The sequence below is a fragment of the Toxotes jaculatrix genome, chromosome 5, assembly GCF_017976425.1.
Source record: "Toxotes jaculatrix isolate fToxJac2 chromosome 5, fToxJac2.pri, whole genome shotgun sequence".
In the NCBI taxonomy this organism is placed as follows: domain Eukaryota; kingdom Metazoa; phylum Chordata; class Actinopteri; family Toxotidae; genus Toxotes; species Toxotes jaculatrix.
In genome coordinates this window covers 5,823,584-5,834,526 of record NC_054398.1, presented here as the reverse complement: position 1 = coordinate 5,834,526, position 10,943 = coordinate 5,823,584, and the positions used below count along the sequence as shown (strand labels likewise).

Here is a 10,943-nt window from a genome sequence, read left to right as displayed (position 1 = left end):
TGTAGACACCTGGTCCCAGCAGGCTGCCACCTATTTTTCTTCTTTTTGAGGTTTATTGGAGGTTGGCAAGGCTGCCATCTTTTCAGTCAGTTGCCGTGTTTTATTCGTTCTAGATAAAGGAACACGACGAAAATTAACTTCGTTTTTTAATATAAACTGAAAAATTAACATGTATTTTTCGTTTCATAACCCTGAAAATAACCCTGGGAATAGGGCGTAAAATCGTACACACTTAACCGAGACATTTACCAGTCAAGAAGGGTTTAATGACTGATACTACTGCAATGAAGGAAGTGTGGGATACAGCTTTTAAATCAGGATGCCTCGACTTCGAGTTTTCTTTTGTAACCTGCTCCTCTTAAGTCCCCCAACATCATGGAAGAGGAATACGATCTTACTCTGTATATATTTGAAAATTAAGATTTATACAGGATGTTTGTGGGGTGGGGGAGGGTGCTCGGGTCTGGTCGGTGAGGGTTGAAACTTGGCTGTGATTGGCCAGTGAGCCCAATCCCGGAACAGCACACGCTGACGGAACCGGTAAGGAAACTTTTTGTGGTGTTTTTGACGGCCAGTTTTTCCCCGTATGCCTGATGGCTTGTCCGACTCTGCATTCTGAAGCCCCCACCCCCAATGAAACCCAGATCATTCTAATACAAAGCACAAAAAACATTAAAGGCATCCACTGCTGGTTTGACAGCATCTCAAACAGCAACCTGGTTACTGGCATGGGGAAAACTAGGAGCATCACTTAAGGATTAAAAGGTTCAAAGGAGCAGAAGCTTCAATTTTCGCTATATACATGCTCTTCCGGTAGTTGGCGGTATTACACTTGTGAGTTGGCGAGTCAGACCAGTAACCGCCAGAAGAAGAACTCCTCCTCTAACCCTAACACCTCCTCCTCCTCCTCCAGGGCAGGGAGAGTTTAGTGGGTTCGCTGATGGAGTAATCGTTGGAGGAAATATCTTCTGTCCCTGTGTGTGAAAGCCTAGGTGTTTTTTTTTATTTTGGGGTGAAGCCGCAGTGCAGATATTATGTCGTCTTGGGCGAAATCATCTGCAGCTGCCCGGCGTCCACCAGCTAACCCAAATGGAAGGTAAGCCGTACGGTTCCCTGCAGCATGTGTATAGCATTAGCAGCTAGCATGCTAGGTAGCAGCCACAGTAGAAAACAGTGTGGGTTCTATCAGCCGACTTCTGTTCTCCTACCACCACTCAACGTTAGTAAATGTTGGCGACATTTGATACGTCTCTGAAAAAAAAACACTCATTGTTGTTGTTGTTTTTCAGTGGTCAACAACTGCGTCTGTTTCGGAGAGCAGCGCCTTACCCCACCAGAGAGGAGAGGACCGAGGAGCTAAAGGATGCTCTGGACAGGTACAAGCCTCTACATTCACGCAACTCAAAGCCACTGTTTCATAATATTAATTTGTAGTTGTAGTTGTTGTTTGTGTGTTAGTTTATGTACAACAGCTTATAATCCAGTCACTATGACTGAGTAGACCCCTTCGCTGTCAAGGCGCTGCTTTTTTTTTCAAAATATGTTTTCATTAGTGGATTAATGGACAAGAATTTGACATTTAAGCGAGTTTGACATTACAAAATGTTGCTATTGAATGTGTTATCACACAGTGCGACTCAAAAAAAATTTCACAACAATCATACAACCTCGTACTTTAACACAAATGCATGAAGATCCATAACATGCTGAGGCCATGGAAACGTAATTTAAAAATTGGTTTGGTGATTGTGGTTTAAAGCAATAACACAAAATTATATAATGCTTCTGATATTTTATTAGGACCTGTTACATTATACTGTTGTCTGGAGAAGATTGGCCAGCTCTGGGTAGACTACGTATTTTGTTGATCTTTTTGAAGTGTAAAGTAGTAAATACAGCCCCTGCAGCAAACATTAACATTTAAGAATGAGCACGTCTTCAAATGTCATTGCACTGTTACTTTTACTTTCAATAACTTAAAAATAGAAGATGCACCTGTTTCACCACTTTCATTTCAGTTATGAAGAACTAGATCAAATGCAAAACTTCAGTGGAAGTGTGAAGTATGAGGGCTACAAGCATCAGCCAAATGGTGAGATGATTTCTTTATATTGCTCACTAAAAACAAACTAACAAGTTCACACCAATGATCTTTTCACTCGACACCTTGCACAGCAACACGTATTTAACAAAGAATAATTTTTAAATCCATGGAAAGATACTCAATATGGAAATGCATGCTTTGTGATTATGCCACTGCATCTTAAATAAAACTGCGTTGTTCAGTCACAGATATCCCAAGTTAGTTTACACTTTTGATACTTCAACATCCAGTTTACATGAAATACATTAAATGTTAAAACACCATTTCACTGTGAGTATTGCTTCGGTGCACGTGATGCAGTGCCGATTGCAAATGAACCAAAAACATCCTTTCTCTATCTGCATGTTGCCCTCTCTTAACGTATGCTCTCTCCACTCTGTCTCCCTTTACCTCTTCTTCTCTGTCTCCCAATTCTGTCACCATCCTCAAACCCTCAGCCAAGCCAGAGACCTGCACTCCAGCTGACAGACGTAAAGCCCTGTATCAGAAGTTCTACAAACAGGTGCAGGAGGAGAGGAAACCGCCTGACTGCGTAGTCCTCTCTGTCACCAACAAGTGCCTGTGAGTACTAGTAGTCAGCCAAGAACATTTAGCTCTTGTATTTAAGCTCAAGTATTTGCGTATGCAACACAGAGTCATTCTGTTGAGACTAGGCTGGTCTCCCCTTTGCTGATCCTGATCCTCTGGTTTTACTGGCATTTGTGATGTATGGAGCCTTCATGCCCTGCTAAATGCAAGTGCTTGTTGTCTTGAATTCTGTTACAGGTGAAAGTCCAGGTTTAACAAAGCTTAGATACCATCAGCACTTGATGAGCTTGTGTTGACACGTTTGTGAGATCTTCCCCGTATTTATTCAAGGTGTATTTATTTAACGACATATCCGGCTTCTGCATGACAACTTCCAAAACATGAATTCTTTGTTGTGTTTGTGGTGTGTTCCAGTCATTGGCTTCCTCCACTTTTTTATAGTTGCAAACTGAACCAGTGCAGAAGTCACACTATTGGGTCATTAATAGGGATTGTCTTATTAAATATTAAAGGATAATAAGTCATTTTACACCTGGGTTTTCCCATTATGATTATTGCACAGTAAATTTCTTCATCTGTGGATGAAACCCCGCTCCTCCTCAAATCTTTAAATGTGAGAGATTGTATAGTTATCATGTTTCACATTAACATTGCTCACACACATCTTAGTTTACTCTTCTTGTTGCCAGTCATCAGGCGATGATTTTATTGTATTAGTTTCTTTGTTTTGTTCATGTTCATGTGTTGCAACCTACTAACATATTGTTGGTTTTGGTCTTTTTTTAAGGGATTTGGTGGCAAAAACAAAAATGTAGAATATTGTAGTTATTATTTCATTTAAAGTCCAATATACTGAATTACAGAACCTACTGCCCCTTTAAGCACCGAGCCGCCTGGTCATTAGCTATTTATATGGTTTAATAAGGAATATTGTTAATAATTTCTGTGCTAAGGTGATTTAGTTGTTGTGGGAGTAGTGCATTATTTAGAGGCTGCAGTTGTCAAGCAGTTTTGGACCTGTTAGATTCAACATAACCAGTTGACCCCGTGTGTATGTATATTTTACAGCAGCACTTGCAGTGATCCTTAGGTATGCAGGCTCTACACTGAGGTTTTAAATCATCATGCAAATAGATAGGGCCCCGAGAAAAGGAGGTTATCCTTTTAAATGGGTTTTGTCAAGCTCAGTTTGCTTTCTGTGTTGTGTTGAATGATTATGCCTGTCATATTATTTTTGATTTATCATCATTAACGAGGTCCCTGTTTACCTCCTCCTTACAACAGCAATATAACAGAATGGCTTATCCCATTTTCCTTAAATATTATTTTTGATTTGAGACAGTGTGAATCTTTGTTATACTCCACCCATCTTTTTATGGCCCTGGTATCTGCAGGAGCACATTTTTCCGCAGAAAAACACCAATAAATAGAAGTTCCACAAACATTAGTTCAAATTGCACCCACTTTTTTTCATATGCGGTTTCATTGCTGCACCAGGTTTGTTTGAAAAGACACATTTTCGAGCTGCTATTTTTACACACACGAAGAAAAGATGAACACTGAGACCTGTGTTTTAGTGTGCTGTCAGCAGACAACAATCAGATCACTCTCCATGAATAAAACCATGTCATAACCAAAGTTATAATAATTTCTGCATATTAAACATATGTAATGTAGGCTTGTATTTTTTAATGCAGTTAAAGTAGAAGCCTATTTGTCTCCAGCAGTGTCAAACACACACACACACACACACACACACACACACACACACACACACACACACACACACACACACACACACACCTGTCCATCAAAGCTTCAAACTTCAAGAATACAATATCCCATTGAAATATCATTAACATGTCGTAACATTCATATTCACTGTAGACATCTAATATAACCCAGATCACACATTCTCATAAAAACAACTTTATTTCACAAGAAGCTGTTATTGTTCCATACCAGTGAAATGTTACACACAAGTCAAATGTTCTTTTTTTTTTATTATTTAAAAAAATATTCAGTGTTGTTTTTTTGACTGTTCAGCAGTGGATATTATACAGAGCTCATAAACACACATCTATAAATTAACATGCCCTCACCCCATTACACAAAGCTTATTCTGTGATGCTAAAACTGCTGCATCTACGGTACAAAGTGGTTGTGGTTGAAGGTGAAGCACCTAAAACGTTACATATTCACTGTAGAATTCAATATCAAAAAGTAATTCATGCACAAGATACTCATACACAGATGGCAACTATGAAGTTGTGCCAAATATGGCAGCTGGGCCTGCATGTCTGCATGTTACTGTGACACATTTAGGGGAGCTAACCAACCAGCATCCTAACTCGGGGGGGAGTAGTAAGATCACACCAACAAAATAGATTGAATGTATGATTAGCATGCTTAACAAATGCTCACTATACTTTCTAAGTGAGAACATACATGTGTCAATGAGCTGTATTCTTTGGGATTGTTAATCTGTTTGGTTGCTGAAAATTCAAGAATATAGGTCTAAGTATTAAGAAAATTATTATTTTGGTTGGAACCTAGTTAATGTCACAAATACGTTTCAAGCAGTTTCAGATGTTTATATTGTAAAGCAGTTAAGGTTAAAAGGTTGCTCTGGCAGCTGTAGTCTGGTAAGATGCTTTTCACCAACAGTAAATTCCAGTAGTGATCCAGTTACACTGGGGGAGATTTCCCAGTGTTCATAGTCGGTTGCTGCCACAATCGTTTTAAGGTTTTTGGTGCTTTTCCTTTGACGAAATGTCCTGCCATTTTTTTGCTGATTCAAAATTCACTTAAGTCTTCTATGAATAAAACCCACTGCACTGATACATTACCCAAACACATACTACAACACTAAACACAATACATCTATAGGAGATCCAAACACTTCGTCAGTGCCACCCAAACTCTACATAAAGCTACACTTGGTCCTGCCAAATTAAACATCCATATACACAGGATCCACTACCAAAAGGAATGAAGACTTATGGTTACATTTTTGTTGGTCAAGCACATCTCAAATTAAGAAATAACCTTCTGTTCCTCTCAGAGATATAATCTAGGTTTCTCTACGTGCCAGTTGGATCACTTAATATAGGAATGTAAAGTTAACAAAGTGTTTCTCTTCCTCTCAAAGGGATTACCCCAAATCGCTAAGCCAGTGCTTGCAGGAGCGTGGCCTGTCAGTGGAAATGCTCTACCTTCAGGCGGAATCAGGCCTGACCCGGGCCCTGCAGGATGTCCGAGCAGACGGCTCCCCGTTATGTATTCTGGTGGAGCAGACAAACATAGCTCTGTCCTCCTGCACTGTTATCATATTCTCAGAATCCCTCAAAAGTAAGTCCGTACCCCTGGTTTTCCTTCAAGTTTACCCAGACCACCACCTCAGTTACAACCCTCCGTCCCTCCTCTAGGCTCAGCTCAATGGCCTAATGCAGTTTATTCTACATCATCTCTGAACTCAAAAGCTATTCCAGATTTTGTGCAACTCCAAATAAAAACAAGACATACTTCCATTAAAACACCAGCATTTAGAGGTTTAAAGCTACAATTGTTCACTCAAATGATATAACATGTGCCTAAAACATTTACATTAATAATTTAAAAGTCATCTTAATTCAATCAAACCTACACAATATTCATTCAGTTTAAACACATAATGTGTACATCGGCTTGTTCATCTTGGCAGACTATTCACTGGCTAACATTATATAACATTACAGACTTAACAACTGCATAAAATCTATGAAAAACTGTGCTTTATTACAACTTGTGGTCCACTTTTGTAGTGCAGGTCATCAGTTTTAATGGTTAACATTTTAACTCTCAAGATTAATTGCAGAGATCTCTGAAAACTGGCATTGTTAAAAATGGGTCCAACAAAGCTACAAATACAAGAGAGCAGGCAGGTTGTAAACAAACCCTCAGATTAGTCAAAGAGAAAATGAAGGTAAATGGTTTAATTATGACACAGACTGTCTGACACAGACATCTGTTATTGTTTACAGGCTGACGTCCTGTTTCAGATTTGACATTCCTCACTTTACAGTCTGAAGTTCATTTTTATCATAACCAATGGAACACGTGGCCCAAGCTACAAAATCAAACTCATGTTGTAATAAAGTGTAGTTTCACTTGAGTTAAGTTGACTCTGTGAAACTTCTGTGCAGTTCAGATTGTGAAACAATGATACTATCAATAACATGACCTGCATACAGCTGTTCAAAAAACAAAATCAACAAACACAGAGCGATGCTTCTCTACCACAGGTAGTTCACAAAACATTTTTCAAATGGTGCATCACACACAAACAAATCTGCATTATACAATTAAGAAATATGCGTTAAATAAAACAAGGACATTAGAACTGTGCAAAGTGCAGATGTAATTGTTCGATGATGATGCTGTTCTGTGTAGCTCACAACAAAAGAAATGAAAATCAAAAGATGGCCTAAATACATTATGAGTCTGGTTTCTACAACCAAAATAAAATCAATGAACGCATGTCCTAAAGCAAATATAATATAGGAATAATTTATTATAGATAATTTTAACACACAGAACATCTAAAGTTTAATTGTGCTTTGACATCACATCTGAATGCACATAAAAACTGTCCAGACACATAATTCAATAAAGAATAAAGTTGCTGATAAATATACATTTCTACACAAACTGCATGCTCCATATTACCCACCCCCCCAAACAAACCGCAACTCACATTCAAAAGTACCTATCCAAAAGTTCTATCTACCAAAGTACAAATTCATCAGACACATTTCCTGATCCCAACATCACATAAAAAAGATGTATCTCAGTAGGACTTGGGTGACGCATAAGAACCTCACTGATTTTTACTGCCGTTTCTACTGATTTTGGATTTTGGCTTGTCTTATTTTACTTCTTTCTCTCACTTCAGTCCCCTGACACCTCACCATTAACCCTCCCATTTCCCTCCCAGTCCATCGCAACATGCCCAAAGACCAGGCCATGGACTTTGTTGCAGCTGAGTACAGTCGTGGACTGGTCAAAGAGCGCCCACCGAGGGACCCCGCAGACATTGCAGCGCAGGCATCGCAGCTGCTGGATGACTTCCTAGATCGGGAAAAGATCGAGCACCACAGTGTTCCCTCCGAAACACGCCAGCTCCTCATGCTGTTAACTGAGGGGGTGCATCTCTACCCTGAGGAGCTGGAAACCATCTCAGAGTATGTCCGTTCCCGACAGGATCACATACAAGGTGAGACGCGGATTTCCCTGTAGGGCCTAGAGGATCTGGAACAGGGGCTGTGTCAGTATTGTTGATTGCACCTTTAACCTCTTACCTTCTCCTGTTCTGTCTGTTTGGGTCGTATCTTCCCTGCCTATTGTGATTCTTTTTATTTGTTTCTCACCCTCCAGCCTCCAACACTGAAGGGGAGAGAGGGAACATGTTACCTCCAGGGCTGGGGAAACCACCTCCTCTGCTCCCTACTCCACCTGGGCCCCCTCAGCCTCAGTCTGCAGCTGGGGCGGGGCCCATGGTGGACCACTCCCCACCTCCACCTGTACCTCTCTTGCCTTCACCAGGTGGGACCGCAGACATGGCCGCTTACTTTTAAATGTTTAAACATTCAAGGATGCAGGAACCATATACCCAAACACCACAGTTAAAACAAAAACCGTGCTCAACCTGTTTTCAGACACACGGTACATTGTATATTGTATTCTCTGCAACAACATCAGTGGCCTCTAAGTAAATTCCAGTTGTACTCTCTGCCAGTTACACCTTTCCGATGGTTCTTTCAGTCATGTACATGCCATCTGTAGTTTTCAAAGCAATTTTTAGGCTTTTTTTAGGCTGTTAGCAAGATGTTGATTCAACTTCTGTCATTCTCGTGAATATAGATAACATGTATGAACACACACACATAATCTCTCATAATTTAATCCCCACCATCTACAGGCTCCTGTCATCTTGTCATGATGTCCTGCAATAATGTGTTTCATTCACACGTCGTCTTTTTCTCTTTTTTTAAAGGATCTTATCCCAAAACCAAACCTCCTCCTCTGTTGTCCTTGCATCGACCTCCTGGTCCATCACTAGGAGCCCCAGCTTCACGAGGCCCTCCATCCTTACACAGCCCATACGGCCTGCCCGCTGTGTCTCGTGGGCCCTTACTCCACCATCCTCCTTCATACCACCCAGGCCCCAGGGGCCCTCACGGGAGTAGAGGAGCCCCTCCCTCCCTAAAGAGTTCCCGTCCTCCACTTCTCTCTGCTCCAGGTGGGTCACTTCTGATTTTTTCCTTCACCTTAGTCTAGATTGTCTAGAAGATTGTTATCCTGCATTTCTATATTCAGTAGATGCTATGAATTAAAACAGGACACTGAGTATAAACAAAGTTTCGTTTCGAGTCGATGTGTAATTTTTTCCTTTTTCAACTCCTCTCTGTCTTATCAGGTCCCCCTCTTCCACGGCCGAGTGGCCCTCGACATTAAGAAATGACAGAGACATGCAGACATACAGTTTAAACACATGCAGGCTACAAGTGACAGAAGTGTGCCATCTCAGCTAACTCTTAAGGAGATCACCCCTGGCCCTCTGTGTAACGTTCCTCTTGTGACCTTAAAAAATAAAAAGGAGTAAACCACTCTCAGTTAGACAGAAAAGATGGCAGTTAATGTTAGATATTATCATCTCATTTTCGTGGATGGAGTGACGAAGGATGGCATGGAGGATTCAAATGACTGATAATTTCATTCTGTTTTTTCTCTTTTTAATGTACTGCACCTCTCACCCAGCTCTGTCCCTTAAAAATCCATGTTCTATTTTTCTAGTTTTCCTTTTCAGACTCCATGTTGATGTAGGTCACATTTACAAGCTGCACAGGATAAACATTGAACAACTAGCTTGTTTAGCTGAATGCACAAGACACCCTGGAGAATAACGCACAGCTGGTTCATATTTAAAGCAACAAAAAGGCAAATAGTATCGGAGGTCTCACAATGGCATTAGGACTTTTAATTTTTCTGTATATTATGAATATAACAAGTAGCCTACCTGCTGAACACAGCGTTTCAATATGGTGCTGAAAATTTCACAAGGAGTTCTCAAGGATTCTTATGAGGAGAGAAATCCAACAACCAACTGAAAGTTTGTGTTTATAAGCTGTATTCTTGGCTCAAATGTTATTTTATTTATATCCTTTTATTTTTGACATACGTAGAAATAAACAGTCTTAAGGAATTGTGTAAAATGATTCTCATTCTGAAGTTGCACACACAACTTTTGGCACGTGTTATGACAAATCAAGAAAAAAAATCCTCTAATTTATTACGTTCAGTTTCACTTCTTATGTGTTGTCCTTATAAACATGCTCATGATGTATTTCCTTATATGGCTTTTCATGCTTTGTTCAAGTGAGTGTGGTGACAATTGGTCCAAAGATCAAAAAGATTACCACACACTGTACCTTTACAGCGACAGCAGCAACTTTTGTTTGCGTTACATGAAAAAAAAGAGGCAGCTTGAAATGCTTACCAGTATAACCTAAAGGAATATTAATCTATTTATATATTCTTTGTCAATAAATTATGCAAAAACAAAGGCAACAAATATTTATATGTGTAATTATGATGACTATCTTAATACAAAATATTTAAGAAAAGCCCCACTGCAAAATGTCTGGCTTTGCATGGTGTGCTGTCGATGTTTCTCAGCCCTCTCAGACTCACAGGTTTACTCCATAACAAACAATTTCATACTATTATTTAGTGTGACTCTGTGCTGTTGATTGGTTTTTATAATATTTGACTGAATATTCATTTGCAATAGTGTGTGAATTTGTGGAGTTCAGATAAGGTACCAGTCTAGTTATAAAGTGAAACACAGCTTGTACTTCTGTTCGCCTGTTTGTTACTTTGCTTGTGACAAATCCTCTTTAAGATCATGAATATGTTGATGGTACGTTTTGTTTTTTGTTTTTTTTTCTACTGATGTGAAAAAGTTTGGGAAGCATTCCACGTTTTAACCAAGCAGTCACGTGTGAGAAATAACTTAAACTGCTCAACATTTCCCTCTGTTTTGTAGGTAGTATTTTGTAGATAATATATCTTTTTTAAAGCTATATAAATTGTAAATGTTAACTGTCATATGTTCTTTGATATGCAGCAGTGGTAATGGGGAAACAAAGACAAATGTTTTGATGAGCATTTTAGTGTTTTTTTTTTTGTTTTGTTTTTTATTCAAAAGAAAATTAACCATAAGAAATAAAAAAAAATATCAGGTTAAGTCTACCCAGCCCTTGTGAATATT

General features: G+C 39.4%; 1 protein-coding gene across 1 annotated transcript; it reads left to right on the top strand.

Moving 5' to 3' along the window:
* Window positions 1–859: 859 nt before the first annotated feature.
* On the top strand, window positions 860–9,875 carry si:ch211-216l23.2 (uncharacterized protein LOC565061 homolog). Its single transcript, XM_041039158.1, has 9 exons — window positions 860–1,096; window positions 1,290–1,376; window positions 2,019–2,092; window positions 2,542–2,665; window positions 5,784–5,983; window positions 7,608–7,886; window positions 8,048–8,215; window positions 8,667–8,912; window positions 9,090–9,875. The coding sequence occupies exons 1-9, from the start codon at window positions 1,035–1,037 to the stop codon at window positions 9,125–9,127; spliced, it is 1,278 nt and encodes a 425-aa protein (XP_040895092.1). The 5' UTR covers window positions 860–1,034; the 3' UTR covers window positions 9,128–9,875.
* Window positions 9,876–10,943: the final 1,068 nt, after the last annotated feature.